General features: G+C 47.1%; 1 protein-coding gene across 1 annotated transcript in view; it reads left to right on the top strand.

Moving 5' to 3' along the window:
* Nucleotides 1-17,500, top strand: part of flt4 (fms related receptor tyrosine kinase 4) — a gene marked incomplete at both ends in the record, with an annotated part of 65,841 nt that overhangs the window by 7,893 nt on the left and 40,448 nt on the right. Inside the window, 8 exon segments of the mRNA XM_080526314.1 lie at nucleotides 8,746-8,842; nucleotides 10,458-10,732; nucleotides 14,513-14,667; nucleotides 15,042-15,236; nucleotides 16,327-16,430; nucleotides 16,565-16,706; nucleotides 16,755-16,875; nucleotides 17,237-17,376. Of these exon segments, the coding sequence (XP_080382440.1) occupies nucleotides 8,746-8,842; nucleotides 10,458-10,732; nucleotides 14,513-14,667; nucleotides 15,042-15,236; nucleotides 16,327-16,430; nucleotides 16,565-16,706; nucleotides 16,755-16,875; nucleotides 17,237-17,376 (1,229 nt within the window).

Here is a 17,500-nt window from a genome sequence, read left to right as displayed (position 1 = left end):
GGTTTCCGAGATTAAGCTGTGTCAAATGAATAAAACTGCCAGCGGAGAGACTTTCTATTGAAACTTGCAAGACTGCTCCGAAATTCTAAACGTCAGTTTGTTTCACAAAATGCCTAGTAAGCACAGCAGGGGGGGAAAAGTTCATCAATTATGGAAGCCCTTGACATAACTGAAGTTGTATGTAATGTGAATACTGCTTTAGATTCAACACCACAATTCGGATTCATAACTCATGTACTGTGAGATCGCACTCTATGAATACAAGAGATTACACTCTGTTAATGCAAAACTTGACCAAGAGAGTCCCTGAGATAGACAATGCCTCACTGAATATGAACTCGCTGATGAAATGCTAAGCATTCACTACAACACCCAGCTCTGACCTTGGAACACAGTTCCTTATCTCCACAGCAAGAAGAGAATTCAGCCGTGCATAACACAACTGTGTTTATACTGCTTTCAATCAGAGAGATAATGGACAGGAGTGAAGGACTATAGAAACTCACTTTGTTTTATCTTTTATTGATAGAAAAAGGGAGAATTCTTGACTTTTCTGTACAAACTCACCTCAATCCCTATCTATTTCCAACTACTGTTGGAATGCATGGGAAACCAAGGGAACCAATTTCAACTATTTCTCTTGCTCGACTGGCTGTCTATGGCTGGCTGTAGGAAAAAAAGAAAAGCAACCAATCTACTTCCAATTGTGTTCAATGCCACACAGTCTTTCTTGGGTTAGGGTCAGACGTCCCATTTGTTGATAGAAAAGATAAACCGTGGCATTCTAACCAAATTGCATGCAATGAAGAACAAAACACAATCAAACAAACAAAGAGAAATATGTTCTGCTGCTCTTGCGGGATGGAGAGACGGGGGGAAGATCAATAAAATCAAAAAGTATAAAGACTTTGGCTGAGTATGGAGGAACTGGTCGGTCTAGGCATTGTGTTTGTGAAACTGCACTAATGCATTCAAGGCAATGATCTTCTGATGTTTTTAAAGTTTACTGCTGAAACCACCAGTATGCCTTCTGGGTAAACTGTCCACTTGGTCATGTGACTAACTTATTGTACTCTTGTTGAGATGCTTCAGAACCAAGCTTTGGTACAGGGCCCTTCAGAACATAGCTTTGGTACAGGGCCCTTCAGGACATTGCTTTGGTACAGGGCCCGTTTTTAAAAAAGATTTGTGTCGCTTCTTCCTCGCCTCATTATTGCTTGTTTGTAATTTTGCGCTCTCTCAGACAGATTTATTGCACTTATTCAAGGATAACATTTACAGCAATGCAAACTTCTGTCATATAAAACACACACGTCACAAATCCGAGCCATGGAATTCGAATGTTTTTATTATCACTATGCGCCGCGGTGCAGTATCTACCCAGCATCTGAAGTGCTGTTGAAAATGTCTGGTTGTTCTTGGCCCTCCTTTTCCATTTCTATTCACTAAGGTTTGTGCTTTCAATTACATCAGATAAAAAACGCAAACTATTTCAGATGGCTTATATATTGGTTAAAGCCGTATATCCAACTGACAGCCCTACCGCGTCTTCCCACAAGGCCACGCCCAAAACAAGAAACCTCTGCCAGTTTGGAAACATATATCCATATGGAAGATATTGACATCTGGTTTCCACCATCGTCCATCACTGTCACACACTGTGATGCTCTATGAAAGAAGGAGATGGAGGAGGAAGAGAAGGAGGAGGAGGAAGAGGAAGAAGAAGAGGAAGAGTCGGCGGAGGAGGAGAGACCAAACAGCCCTTGCCACGGCTGAGAGGACATTTACATTTTACATTTACATTTTACACAGAGGACCTGAGCCTGACACTCACCTTATGTAAAGCGTATAGCAGGAGGTCTTCTTTCCTGCTCTCATCAATCTCATGTGTCCACCGCAGCAGCAGAGAGAGAGCCGTGGTTCAGTGGTTCAGTGGTTGCCTCTCTTGGCCCAGCGCCACAGCTCTCAGTCTGTGCGCACGCAGTGATTGAGGGCTCCTCTGGTGTCACCGCCACAGCATCGAGAGTTTACCACAGAGGATGAGCAGCGACACTTGGGAGGCAGCGTGCAGCTCCGAGAGCCTCTTATTGTGGAGAGTAAATCAGTGGAACATTAACACAGACCGACCCCCCCCCCCAGGCAGCGTGACAGACTCTCAGCGCTCACACTTAAGCTTACACTTGTGCTTAACATGTCAGTGTTGGGTGGCTCGTCGTGCTAAGCACAGGAAAAATGCGATGATTTCTATTTCCTAGCTGAGTTCGAGAGGGGCCAGGTTCTCCATAAAGAATTCTCTGGCACGTCCCTGACTGTCAATTGCGCCTGAGGGCTTACCAGCCCTTGACATTTTTATAAAGATTTCAATTTATGCATTCTGTCGAGTGTGCAGTTTAAAAAAGAAAAAAAAAGAAAAAGAAAAGGATTGTGACTGCCAATAGCACCTGGTCCTAGCATAGATCTTAGCTTATTATGACTGATGTATAGAGGATTCACTGACTACATTTAGACCAATATAGTTGTTGTAAGTAAAGTGTAAAACTGTAAAGTGGATAAAAGCACCTGCTAAATGTAAAACATTTAATGTAACACGTAAGTGTGGAGGAGAGAAAACGTTCTCTGTTGTCCCATACACCACACGTCACATCACTCAGCTAGCGGTAGCTTCCACCGCAATCAGCACTCACTCAGCCTCCCACTTGTACAGAATTCCTTTCCGCCACCCCGGAACATGATCGCCATAGTACATTCCATACATTTCCCTGATTTCTCTCTTGTTTTCCCTTTGATTTCCTAGAGATAACGACTCGTCAAACTGGGGCTACTCCTCTCCTCCCCTCGCCTAAAATGCCTGTGGACGGAGGGAGATGTGGTATATTTTGACACACACACACACACACACACACACACACATAAACTGTATATAATGAATAGGCCTGTAGAATGTGTCTTATTACACACACATTCATGCCTGTGGGCGTTACACCTTTTGTAGGCCATTGTCGCGTTCCTAAAGAGGGGTTTTACGATGGTCATCCCTTTGTCTTAAAGCCTCTTGGTCCTCACATGTTCATTTCAAAATGGCCTATCTTCCTCTGACCTTTAACCTGAAGTGGCAGTATCCCCTTCTTTTCACACCGTGGTCATTGGGGCTATAAAGGTGTGGACGAAACACTAAAGCCCAATTTATACTTCTGCGTAAAATCTACGCCGTAGGCTCACGCGCACCTCTCCAGAAATGTAACTACGCATTCAATGCATTATAGACATTTTCTTTACAACAAGCATAACAAAAAAATTGCTATTATGCCTCTATGAGTACACCGACCAACGCAGAGCTATAAATTGGGAGAGCCCTTGCGTAGGCTACGGCGTAGCCGCGCGTAAATTCGACGCAGAACTATAAATTGGGCTTATGGGTCGTTTCTTTTCCACACCAGACCTCTTTGTCCGTCACCAGCTGACGAGAAGCTCTCCCACCACCAGAGAGAAGTGCTGTAATCTGGACGAGAAGCTCTCCCACCACCAGAGAGAAGTGCTGTAATCTGTCCTTGTAACTTGGATTCATAAATAGCCTCAGAACTCTGAGTTTTTACTTGTGATCTATTTCAACCAAATTCTTTAAAGTCAAGATACTGCAGTCGAGATCTGACAGTTGGCTCAGTTTGAGTTTCGTACTGAAGTGAAGGTTCCCATTCCCCCCGAGTTAGACGGTTTTTATGATGTTCGGAAGACGCAATGCAACTATTAACAGACCATTGTTCTGTTGATATGAAAAAAAAAACTAACTTCAGTCCTTTCTACTTTCAAAGTCTTTGGTGAATCAGTCCCATGTCACTCCTCAATGAAACACCCCTGGTCAGAGCAGACCTTGAGTTACTGGGTGTTTGGACAATCCAGGGGAAGGTGGGTGGGCCGAGGTCGACCTGGGGGGGTGGTGTGTGTGTGTGGGGGGGTTAGGGCGGCTGGAACCCCTGCCTTTCCAAAGGGAGCATCGGAATGGAGAGGAATTCTGTTGTTTCCCACTCTCTGTGCGGGTAGGAAATCTGCCGTTCCCGAAATAGAGGAGGTATGAGCCATCCTGACGGGAATTTCCTCCCGCACTGTCCCCCCTGTCGGCCCCTCTGGGGGGCCCTGTGTCTGCCCCCTCTCTATGCGGGGGTGGCTGTTTATCTACGCTGCCCCAGGCTGCACACACAGGGACCCCCCCTAGCCTTGGACACAGACGGGCAGGCGGGATCAGGCCTCCCCATCCCAGCCCTGACACCTTCCTCTGGGGGCCTCGGTCCTCCAGGAGCCCTGCCCATGGTGCAGCGGTGCTCTCACTCTTAACTCAGCAGGGTGCGCCTGGGTCTCCATCCACCCCATGGCACAGCAGAGGTCTAAGAGGTTTAAATAGATTTCTGGACATGAATGAATATTCTGGGTGTCACCAGCCGTAAGAGGAATGAAGGGTGGGGATGAGAAAGTGGTTTGACACTATTTCTGCCCCACCCATCTCTTCAGGCTGCGTCTTAACTGTCCCTCCCAAAGACCACTTCATCCCCTCTACCCCATGGTACAGATTATCTACTGTAAATAAATACATAATAATAATAATAATAATAATAATAATAATAATAATAATAATAATAATAATTATTATTATTATTATTATTATTATTATAAAAAGTAATTCTTCCTTCTTCTAAAGCATTTTGACTGACTACCAATGGCCGCTGGTCCTAGCATATTTATTTTTCCTATGATGACTGAGGAATAGATGATTCACAAGATGATTCACAAGTCGCTTTGGATAAAGGCGTCGTCTAAATGCCCCCCCAAAAAACATGTAAATTCACACCCCGCCTAAGACAACATGTAGGGGAAGAAGCTGTGCTGCTCCTTTATGAGTCGACTGGCCTTTGAAACAAGAGGCCGACCAGCCAGGGACCCTGCTGAGCTGGGCCGGGAATGTCTCACCAAACGCTGCTGTTCCCCACCTCAGAAACCTGCTTGTTTGTTTTCTAGAAAACAATATTAGCTTCAGTTTCATAATTGTCATTCATCCTCAAGGTCTGTTGTCGTGCCGTTGGTTTTATGTGATGAAAACATGTCCCGCTTTTATACTCTACTAGCAGAGAGAGATTTATTTTTATTTCGTGCCGCGGTTGTCTTTGCTCTGACGTCCTCTTGCTGAATTCACAGCCAACGATGAACGAGCATACTTGGAAATCTGATTCTGGATGTTATTGGTGCCATAAATCAACGGCTGACATCAGCCACACTGATAAGTGTGAAAGTGATGCAAAGAAACGCAAACAAAACCGCATGATGCAATTTCAAACAAATCCTATGAGAGCACAGAACAGGATAAGACACTTTTAGAGTAAGTATACGCTGATAGTGTATTCTCCTGTATGAACAAACGTCTTTCTCTCTCTATGCTTTAGTCTGCAAGCATCCAGATTGCTGTTATTCACCCTCCACAGTGAAAGGTCTCAGGGCCCTCTGTAGTGTGAAACAAGGAGGTTCCCTCTGTAGTGTGATAGAAGGAGGGCCCTCTGTAGTGTGATAGAAGGAGGTTCCCTCTGTAGTGTGATAGAAGGAGGTTCCCTCTGTAGTGTAATACCAGGAGGTTCCCTCTGTAGTGTGATACAAGGAGGTTCCCTCTGTAGTGTGATAGAAGGAGGGCCCTCTGTAGTGTGATACAAGGAGGGCCCTCTGTAGTGTGAAACAAGGAGGTTCCCTCTGTAGTGTGATACAAGGAGGTTCCCTCTGTAGTGTGATACCAGGAGGGCCCTCTGTAGTGTGAAACCAGGAGGGCCCTCTGTAGTGTGATACAAGGAGGTTCCCTCTGTAGTGTGATAGAAGGAGGTTCCCTCTGTAGTGTGAAACAAGGAGGTTCCCTCTGTAGTGTGAAACAAGGAGGTTCCCTCTGTAGTGTGAAACAAGGAGGGCCCTCTGTAGTGTGATACAAGAAGGTTCCCTCTGTAGTGTGATAGAAGGAGGGCCCTCTGTAGTGTGATAGAAGGAGGTTCCCTCTGTAGTGTGATAGAAGGAGGGCCCTCTGTAGTGTGAAACAAGGAGGGCCCTCTGTAGTGTGATACAAGGAGGTTCCCTCTGTAGTGTGATACAAGGAGGTTCCCTCTGTAGTGTGATACAAGGAGGTTCCCTCTGTAGTGTGATAGAAGGAGGTTCCCTCTGTAGTGTGATACAAGGAGGTTCCCTCTGTAGTGTGATACAAGGAGGTTCCCTCTGTAGTGTGATAGAAGGAGGACCCTCTGTAGTGTGATAGAAGGAGGTTTCCTCTGTAGTGTGATACAAGGAGGTTCCCTCTGTAGTGTGATAGAAGGAGGACCCTCTGTAGTGTGATAGAAGGAGGTTCCCTCTGTAGTGTGATAGAAGGAGGGCCCTCTGTAGTGTGATACAAGGAGGTTCCCTCTGTAGTGAGATACCAGGAGGGCCCTCTGTAGTGTGATAGAAGGAGGGCCCTCTGTAGTGTGATAGAAGGAGGGCCCTCTGTAGTGTGATACAAGGAGGTTCCCTCTGTAGTGTGATAGAAGGAGGTGCCCTCTGTAGTGTGATAGAAGGAGGGCCCTCTGTAGTGTGATACAAGGAGGGCCCTCTGTAGTGTGATACAAGGAGGTTCCCTCTGTAGTGTGATAGAAGGAGGGCCCTCTGTAGTGTGATACAAGGAGGGCCCTCTGTAGTGTGATAGAAGGAGGTTCCCTCTGTAGTGTGATACAAGGAGGGCCCTCTGTAGTGTGATAGAAGGAGGTTCCCTCTGTAGTGTGATACAAGGAGGTTCCCTCTGTAGTGTGAAACAAGAAGGGCCCTCTGTAGTGTGATACAAGGAGGGCCCTCTGTAGTGTGATACAAGAAGGGCCCTCTGTAGTGTGATAGAAGGAGGGCCCTCTGTAGTGTGATACACGGAGGCACTGTGGTTGAAGTTGCTACTGGGATCAACCGTAACTATAAACACGTCCATGGCTGAGCATCAAATATTTAAAGAGGAGTAGCTCTATTGTGCTTCTCTCTCTGGGCAAGCAGGATGCATCCAAGGAATGTGTTTTGTGAACACAGAAGTCAGCCGCCCAGAAAGCTGGGTTTTGATTGGCATAAGGTCATGCCTGATTGTTGTGAAACCATCCTTGGTAATCACTTAGTGCTGCTGGTCAGAGCACGGCGAATGGAAGTTGATATGTAGCACTGTTTTCACACAGGAGTGTGTGTGTGTGCGTGTGTGTGTGTGTGTGTGTGTGCGCGTGCGTGTGTGTGTGTGTGTGTGTGTGTGTGTGTGTGTAGCCCCTATGGTACATGTCTGTTTCAGTCTTTAGGACAGAATGGAGGGATGAAAGTACAAAAACAAGTTGTTGTTGCTGCATTGGAGCCAGTTATAAGAAAAATTGTAAGGTGATGAAATAGTTTCGACCCCCTTTGGCACTTTGAAAGTGAAATTGTGTGAAATTGCTTGACATATTTTCCAGGAAGAAGAAGTATCACGGATAATTCCTCTGAGTATGTCTGTGTGTCTCGGCAGATAGCTTTGTGTTCTCAGTGAAAGGGTGGTTATTCACTTGCGGCCTGAAAGCGCAGAATAATTCCTAGTATGTTTGCCTCAGACGGAAGAAAAACGTCCATCACAGAAAACGCTCTCGCTCTGTTAGAAACCTCACATCGATTTCCTCTCCCATTTCGCTATTGCTGCGGTGTTTTCAGCCGTAATGACATCCAGGTGTGGCATAAGTCATGGTGGCAAGTTTATATAGCCTATACGACACACTCCTCGTGTTGGACCTGACTTGGAGCTAATGGGACCCAGAGGGGACTTGTGTAGTGGGGTAATGACTTTCTAGACAGGACACGTTCAGCATCCCAACTCAATGAAACTGTAATGAATCAGCATGCAATGGTCTCAAATGTCAGTTTTAGACGTGAGCCGAGAGAGAACAGCGTCGCCTCACACAAGCACATTATGATTTGTCAGTTTGGGTGTTTTGTCAGAGCCGGTGCTGAGGTCCTTTCCTGCAGATTGCCTTACAGCTTGTAAACGTAATGAATAACATTTGATAGCGTGCATCCAAGCTCCCGGTGTGTGGATGGGATGTTGATGACTACACCTGCAGAGGGAATGTACTGTGAATGACTACACCTTAACTGTCCCTCCTGAGACATCGACATCCCCTCTACGCCCCTGTACAGTTTCTATACTGTTAATATCAAATTAAACAAACAAACAAACCAAATTCTTCCTTCTTCTAGCATTACGACTGCCAATGGCGACTGGCCCGAGCATAGATTACTTTTTCTTGCGATGACTGATGGATAGATGATTTACTTAGTCAAATGTATTTGTTGTAAGTCGCTTTGGATAAAGGCGTCGTCTAAATGCCCAAAAAATATACATGTAAATTCACACCCCGCCTAAGACAACATGTAGGGGAAGAAGCTGTGCTGCTCCTTTATGAGTCGACTGGCCTTTGAAACAAGAGGCCGACCCGGCCAGGGACCCTGCTGGGAGCTGGGCCGGGAATGTCTCCCCAAACGCTGCTGTTCCCCGCCTCAGAAATTTGTTTTCTATCAAGAAAACTGTGTCATAAGCTGTGTCGTAAATTAAATTAAATGTATGATTCCAAGACGGTTATAGGGAGTTGACAGAGTCTAGCAGTTGTGCTGTCAAAACTACCGGTTCCTAACTGAACATTATCAGCCTTTGAAATGTGGATCTGTGCTAATCCAATCAAATCACTCTGTTTGCTCCCTCAGGTCTGGTGATTGGATATTCTATGACTCCGCCTACCCTTGACAGCCCCAAAGACGACCTTGTGATTCAAGCCGATGAAACACTAACCGTTACATGCAGGTACTGTGTGTGTGTGTGTGTGTGTGTGTGTGTGTGCGTGTGTGTGCGTGTGTGTGTGTGTGTGTGTGTGTGTGTGTGTGTGTGTGTGACCCACTGCAGACTCCAAGCTACCCTCAGGTAATCATTTTTCGAGTGATGGCATTATTACAATATTCAACAGTTCCCCAGCTGTCCACTGTGCTTTACATCGTTTTGCATGTAGGAGAAGCTTGTCTCTAGGAGAAGCTCCACCACCACCCTCCTGTCTAGAGCAATGTCAGAATAGGACATACCCTTCTGTGAAGATCCACGGTCATTGCGAAAGAGGGTGTTCTCAAAATACATCCTGACAACATGTTTTTGACAAAAGGGATGAAAAATAGCAGCAATTTATAAGTATCTCTTATCCTCATGAAATCTCAACTGGTGCTGTCGCTGCCAAACCTCGACTGTCTTAAGTGTTTTTTCTGCGGTAGCAAATAGCATGTCTTTGGAAAGCTTGTGATATGTTTGGCGGTTTCCCATGATTCATGAAAAGTAGTGTGCTTTTGTGTGTTTTAAAACGCTGTATGGTGGACGCTCTTGAGAATAACTGTGGTTTACAACCTTGTAAAGGAGGAAATCTGTTTATTTACTCGTCGTTTCAGTCTTTGCCGTGTGCAACTTGATAGATAACCTCTATTTCTAAAGGCTTTATGGTCGGGGGGAAAGAATGTGAATCTGTTAATTGCCCCCTGCTAGGTCTTGAAATATAGTAATTTTTCCAGCCATTGCATTTCGGCACCCTCTGCAAATGTGAACATTTGTAGTCTGCCAGGTATGTGGTGTGGAAGAATAGCTATCATTTTTCAGCAAGCAAGCCATAATGACTCCATTCAATTTCATTCATAACGCCCCCTGGTATAATATTCCCCCATAACTGCATATATTTAATCACACAACAGAGGTGTGTCAACACACTGGGGAATGAGAGAGGCAGAAGTACACACGCATACATTTCCAGGGCCCGGTTCCCCAAACGGTGTTTTTTCATTAATGTGACCCACTCTGCACCGCCAAAACTCATAACTGATTGTTTGGAAATGGAAATGACTGACTCACTTTGATCAGTCACTGCTATCACGGCAGGCAACCCCCTCATTTTTACCTAAATGAAGTTTTTGAGGTCTCTGGTTCGATTCCGGTCGTCATATCCTGCATGTCATCCCTCCTCTCTCTCATCCGTCCTTCCTGTCAATATCTACTGTCTCTAGGCCAATAAAGCAGAAATGCACCTAAAAACATTTAATAATGAAGCTTTTGAGGTCCCTGGTTCGTTTCCGGCCATCGACATATCCTGCATGTCACCCCCTTTGTCTCTCATCCATCCTTCCTGTCTGTCTCTACTGTCTATATCCTCCTCTCTCTCCCCAATCCTTCTTGTCAATCTCTCCTCTCTCTATCCCAATAAAGCAGAAATGCCCTAAAAACATATATTTTTTAATAACAGTTATTTATTGGTTTTTCACATGAGTTAACATCATTAGCCCAACCCTCCCCTCCCCTCCCAACCCTCCCCCCTTGTCCACCTAAAAACATATCTAAAAGAAAAAAAGAAAATACTAATGAATCTTTTTGAACGTGACCCTCCCTCCAGGGGACAGAGCACACTGGCCTGGGCCTGGCCTGAGCAGACCCTGGTGGGGCAGGAGTTAACGGGTCGCCAGGCCCAGCTGGGGCCCACCGGTAGCCCCCGGCAGCGAGCAGTCTGGGTAAGGGAGTGCCAGGGGGAACCTGGGAAACCGTACTGCAAGACCCTGGTGCTGACCGGCGCCCGCGGCAATGACACCGGCTACTACCGCTGCTACTACAGGGATGTCAAGGACGTCATCGATGGCATCACCGCCGCCAGCGTCTACGCGTTCGTCCGAGGTGAGTCACACCACAGTGTGTACATTGTTGTTGTTGTTGTTGTTGTTGTCCTACAATAGGGCTTGAAGTACCGTGACCATCACAGACACACACGATACACTCACAGAACGTTTTTTTTTTAGGAACACTATACTAATACTGGGTAGGCCCTCCCTTTGCTCTCTCAAAAACAGACTAAATTCTTTGTGGCATTGATTCCGAAAGATGTTGAAAACATTCCTGTGAGATTCTGCCAAAGGTATCCCAAAGGTGTTCTGTTGGATTCATACCCAGAGACTGGGAAGGTCATTGAAGAACACTGAACTCATTGTCATGTTCATGAAACCAGTTTGAGACGACTTTGTGCATCACCATGGTGCATTATCATGCTATCAGGGGCGGCTATGGCGCAGGAGGTAGAAATGCTGTCTAATCATCGCAAAGGTTGGCAGATTTGCAGTTCGAGCCCCGGCTGGCCACATGTCGAAGTGTCCTTGGGCAAGACACTGAACCCCAAATTGCTCCCAGTGAGCGGGCCGGTGCCTTGCATGGTAGCTTGCCGCCATTGGTGTGTGAATGTGTGTGTGAATGGGTGAATGAGAGGCCGTTGTAAAGCACTTTGGATAAAGGTGCTATATAAGTGCAGTCCATTTACCATTTATTCCATTTATGCTTGAAGTAGCCATTAGAAGATGGGTACATTGTGGCCATGAAGGGGTGCACATGGTCAGCAACATAATATATGCCATTTACCTGATGCTTTTATCCAAAGCGACTTACGTTGCAATGAGTGCATCAGACATTTCAGTATATATGGTCCCAGCAGGAATCGAACCCACAACCTAAGCATGTTAGCACCATGCTCTACCAAATAAGCCACAGAGGACCACTGTTGCAACAATATTCAAATAGGCTGTGGCATTTAAGCGATGATTGACAGGTATAACGGGCCCAAAGTGTGCCAAGAAAACATTCCTCACAACATTACACCACCTGAATGAATGACAAGCTGTACAGGTCTTTGCTATTCCAGAGATGGTTGTTGTCTGTTTTATTGTGGCCTCATTCTTTCTGTTTGATGAGCATTGTATATGTCGACGGTTCAGTAAAAAGCCTCATCCGAAATCCTCTCCTTGCCGAATGTAATCTTCCAAAGCGTTCCAAACTTGAAAGTGCGTTCAATCAAAGCGATAAAAGCGAGTTTCTCTGCAACATAAAGTGGTTATTGTGTACTTGCCTCCCAATGATTGCAGCGGGGTGTTTTTGCACTGCGTTTTTTGTTTGATTGATCTGTTGAGTCTTTGGATTGGGTGTATGTGTTACAACCCCCTCTTGGTATGTGCCTGCCTGCCCTGACCATGTTCCTTCTCCTGACTTTGGCTCTGGGATATCTCTCTCGGGTTTCTCTTTTCCTTGGGAGGTGCACAAGGACATTACATTACAGACGCTGAAAATAGATCTCCTGTTTAAAAGCTATGTTGACATCAAAGTGGACGTAGCACTATTAGGGCTTAAAGATGTTGACTTTGCCTCGGGAGCTGGCTGAGGTTTGGACAGGAGAGGGGCCTAATATTGAATAAACGAAAGATAAAGCATGTAATAAAAGAGAACAAACATTTCAACGCGTTAGATCGGCGTGATTAAAAACCAGTGAGCTTAATTTATAAACCTCTGAGTAATGGTCGAGCTGTCCTCATCCATCTCCTAGATCCTCCTCCTATTGTCCACCCCGAGCCAAACCCTCATGTGCTTTCATTATACTTTTTTTTTTTACTTTTACAGACCACCAACTCTGATAAGCACTGGACTTTTCAAACAAATAACAAAAGCTTTGTTTGGGCTCTCTGTCCCGAAGACCGTCTCGCCATGCTTCTTGTACTTAATGACTCAAAACCGTGAGAACTCCAGTCCTATTCCTGGGGTCTGCGTGACACACTTTCAACACACTTTTTCCTCACCCCTTTTTGGTGGGATAGATCGATTCTGAGGCTTCTTGTCTTCCAGATTCTTGTCTCTCACCCCCTTCCTGTTGCCTGTGTGGAGGTGGAGGCGGGTTGGGGAGGGAGGGAGGGAGGGAGGGAGGGGGGGGGGGAGTTGGTAGGATGATTGTCATGTTGGGGAATCCTGCTGACTGGTCCACTCATGTGAAATGCATGCTGATTCCCCCTGACAAGGTGCCAAAACAGTTTCCACAGATCTTAGCAGGGGGCTGATCAGAACCAGCTGAAATCACAGCCGTAAATTAGGTCCTATGTGCGGCAGGATGAGAGAGACACATGTGGGTTCAGTTAGAGCGTCGGACCTCCTCGCCCCGGTGCCCTCTCTCTAAGCTGTCCACCACCATAAACACACACACACACACATGCATACACACACACATGCATACACACACACATGCATACACACACATGCATACACACACACACACACACACACACACACATGCATACACACACACATGCATACACACACACATGCATACACACACATGCATACACACACACACACACACACATGCATACACACACACACACACACACACATACATGCATACACACACACATGCATACACACACATACACACACACATGCATACACACACATGCATACACACACATGCATGCACACACACACATGCATACACACACATGCATACACACACACACATGCACACACACACACACACACACACACACACACACAACCACACACACACACACACACACACACACACACACACAGATAACCAAACACATACACACAACACACACACGCACACACATACAACCAACCACACACACACACACACACACACACACACACACACACACACACACACACACACACACACACACACACACAGACACACCATTACAGTTAAATCTGCCTGCCCCAGGCCGACCGCTGTCTTTCTTCGGGGACTCTCACTCTAAACCCACTGCAGCTCCGTACCTGTGGTGATTTATTGTCTGGTACTTTGACTCTGAGGAGTTTGTGTATTTGTTCGGTTCCATCTGTGTATTTTGACCACCGCGGGGCAGAAACATAATCCTCTCCATAGGACCCATTGTTTGGGCTTCCAACAGCTTGAAGTGATTGCTTTGAGCGTTGTGGAAAAAAATATGCGAGAACGAGAATAATAGAAAGCTTAAAAAAGGAGAAAACATTTTTATTGCAGGTAACACTTGGTCCCTTTGAATTTGACAAAAGCCCCTCTGTTATTATCAGACTTTTGATTGATTGATTGAAAACTTTATTAGAAGATTTGCAGAAGTAGGTACATGAAAGTACATATTACATACAAGGTCAACTAACAGGATAAAAACCCAAGAAAGCCACTGGCTTATTTCAATTGGGGTCCTTGATTTGAGACACCGGAGGGACAGGGAGATGTGTTTTTATAATAGGTTGTCCTCCACTGTAGGAACTGTAGGCTTTTATAACGACAAAGCCACTCGCTTAACCGCTAGTTATTCGTGATGTAAATTAGTGACGGATTCGCTCTGATGTTCTGGCGAGGGCGCCCCTGCCCTGTAAAAGCTATAACGGCAAGGTGATTCTCACCGAAACGGAATGAGCGATGTTTTCCAATAAAAGACACCCTGAGGTGAAATAGTAATAGTCCTTTAGTGGAGGCGCTTTAGGGGCGGCGGTACTACCTTGATTAGTACTACTGAGAGGTATCAGCCTGCTCGTGTGAATCACCAGTACCTCTATAATAGTTCCCCATCCCCGCTGCGTTATTATATCATGTTTATTATGATAGCTCAGCCGTTAACCACGCTGTTTCATTACCTGCAGATCTCGGGGAGCCTTTCCTGAGGAGGAGCAGCAACAACAACAACAAGGACAACGGTAACAGCGACATGGAGACCATCTTCGTCACGGGGACTTCAACACAGATCACAGTGCCATGCCTCGTCACGGTCCCCGACCTCAATGTCACGCTTTATCTGGTTGGTAACCCCTCTTCTCTCCATTCTCCTGACCTTGACCCCTAATCTCCACGTAACAAAAGCAGACTGTATATGCTATAATAGAACTAATTATACCAACTACATTGTATGTTCTCTCTTCTTCGTGACAACAAAAGAAACACTGACGTCAAACCGTTCATCGTTTCCCTTTATCTGGTATTGTGGGTCTGTTCAATTGGGTGGAACAGTGAAATAAAACTGTGTGTGTGTGTGTGTTTGTGTGTGTGCGTGTGTGGGTATGCGTGTGTATGTGCGTGCGTGTGTGTGTATGCGCATGTGTGTGCGCCGCATGCTTGTGTGCGTGCGTACGCATGTATGTGTGTACGTACGTGTGTGTGTGTGTGTGTCTACAGTATGAGTATCTCCAGCCTGTGCTGGTGACGGATGAAGGGATGACCTGGGACAACAAGCGGGGCTGGGCGGTCCCCAGACACACCATCGACAGCAGGCCCATGCTGCTGGGCTTCTACTGCCGCGCCTCCCTGCACGACACAGAGTTCACCTCCACCCTCTACCTGGTCCAGCTCATAGGTACTACAACACACCATGTACCCTACCTAGTACACTCTACCTGGTCCACTCTACCTGGTCCACTCTACCTGGTCCACTCTACCTGGTCCAGCTCATAGGTACTACAACACACCATATACCCTTCCTAGTACACTGTACCTGGTCCAGCTCATAGGTATAAAAACACACCATGTACCCTACCTAGTACACTCTAGTCCACTAGTCCACCTTACAGGTATTAGAACACTCCCTCATACCCTTCAGAGTAAATTGGACAGTTTACAGCATAAAGAAACAGCCTAGCGTACTTCCTAGCAGAAGGACATTAAAAGCCACTCTTCATTGTCACCACAGTGCTGCCGTACGTCAGAGGAGGCTGCAGTGTGTGACAAAAAAACAAACGGTGTTGATGGATCTCCATGATATATACAGTCGAACGATTTGATGTCATCGATTTCCTTGAAGGCTGTTATTCCCATCTCCCCTTTGCATCGGAGGGGGGACTCAATGACTCAGCGCCAGTCTCAATGGCACCCGGGTGGAAAAGAAAGAAAGAAAGAAAGAAAGAACAGATGATAAAAGAAAAGGGAAAGCAATTGAATTAAAGAAGAGGCAAGGCGAGACTCCCCTACTCAGGCTCTTGTCCTGTCTCATTAAAGAGTGAACTCTGCGAGACCCGGAGCTCCAGTGTTGTTGAATGAGATTAGTCACCTCTCTGTTCAGACCAGGAGGTAACTCATACCCGACCGCTCCGGGCCAAGAGCAACAGCACACATCACTCAGGGAGGGAAGAACTGAGAACGAGAGCCTCCCGCCGTCGTCCTGGCGCTCCGAAAACCGCCGATGGAGCGTTAAAACAAACACCAAGGCGTTCACGTTCACACCCAGAGCAGATAGCAGCAGCTTCGTATGTACGATATCTAATACATACATAGCTCTTCTTTTTTTCTTCTTCCTCGTAATTTCCCATGACAGCAGCGAGAGCTTAAGTCTTAAGTTCCTCCTCCACCGCGGGCTGTGATCCGACACCCTCACACGTAGCTGCTCGCTCTCTCCTCTTTGCCTCCCTCACCACCGATAGGTGAAAGGTGTCGATAGGTTGTTTTTTTTCACCATTTTTGCTTTCAGAGATCAAAGGTCGTCACCTTGAAGGTGTTGAAGGTCAGGCGTGAAGGTCAGAGGTGTGGAGGTCAGAGGTGTGGAGGTCAGGCGTGGAGGTCAGAGGTGTGGAGGTCAGAGGTGTGAAGGTCAGAGGTGTGGAGGTCAGGTGTGGAGGTCAGGCGTGGAGGTCAGAGGTGTGGAGGTCAGGCGTGGAGGTCAGAGGTGTGGAGGTCAGAGGTGTGGAGGTCAGAGGTGTGGAGGTCAGGTGTGGAGGTCAGGCGTGGAGGTCAGGCGTGAAGGTCAGGCGTGGAGGTCAGGCGTGGAGGTCAGGCGTGGAGGTCAGAGGTGTGGAGGTCAGGTGTGGAGGTCAGGTGTGGAGGTCAGACGTGGAGGTCAGAGGTGTGGAGGTCAGAGGTGTGGAGGTCAGAGGTGTGGAGGTCAGGTGTGGAGGTCAGGCGTGGAGGTCAGGCGTGAAGGTCAGGCGTGGAGGTCAGGCGTGGAGGTCAGGCGTGGAGGTCAGAGGTGTGGAGGTCAGGTGTGGAGGTCAGGTGTGGAGGTCAGACGTGGAGGTCAGAGGTGTGGAGGTCAGAGGTGTGGAGGTCAGAGGTGTGGAAGTCAGAGGTGTGGAGGTCAGGCGTGGTGTTTGAAAGGAGACAAGTAAAGGCGGCGGTAACCAAACGAAGATAGGCCGGCCCTTGTTTTGTTTTTGGCTGGACGGGGCGGGGCTAGGTCTCTCATAGTAGGCGGGACGGGGGGACGGGGGGACGGGGAGGGGGGACGGGGGGGGGGGTGGCATCTCTTCTGTTCCAGAGGATACTAACTTCCTGTGGTTCTGTTGTGGGGAGGGGGGTCGGCAGAGGGGCGGGGGGGAGGGGGGGGGGGCAAAAAAATGCTGACTGTCTGTCATTCTGACTGCTCTCTCTCCCGCCGCCGGCAGGAAGTGAAGTTTACGACTTCAAGCTGTTTCCTGAGGAGGCGCTGGAGCTGATTGTAGGGGAGGCCCTCACCCTGAACTGCACGGCGCTGGTGGAGTTCAACAAGGATGTGGACTTTCAATGGTCCTACCCTGGCCAACAGGTACGTCGCCGTCGCCCACGGCAACAGACGGCAGTGGCCATGGCAGTTTACGGTTATGGCGCATGAAATTACATTACATTTACATTTTTCGGCCATTTAGCAGACGCCTTCTTTAACCAATGCG

The sequence above is a fragment of the Nansenia antarctica genome, assembly GCF_963989245.1.
Source record: "Nansenia antarctica genome assembly, chromosome: 3".
NCBI lineage: Eukaryota > Metazoa > Chordata > Actinopteri > Argentiniformes > Microstomatidae > Nansenia > Nansenia antarctica.
Note: the sequence above shows the minus strand (reverse complement) of the source record. Positions and strands in the feature narration are given on the sequence as shown.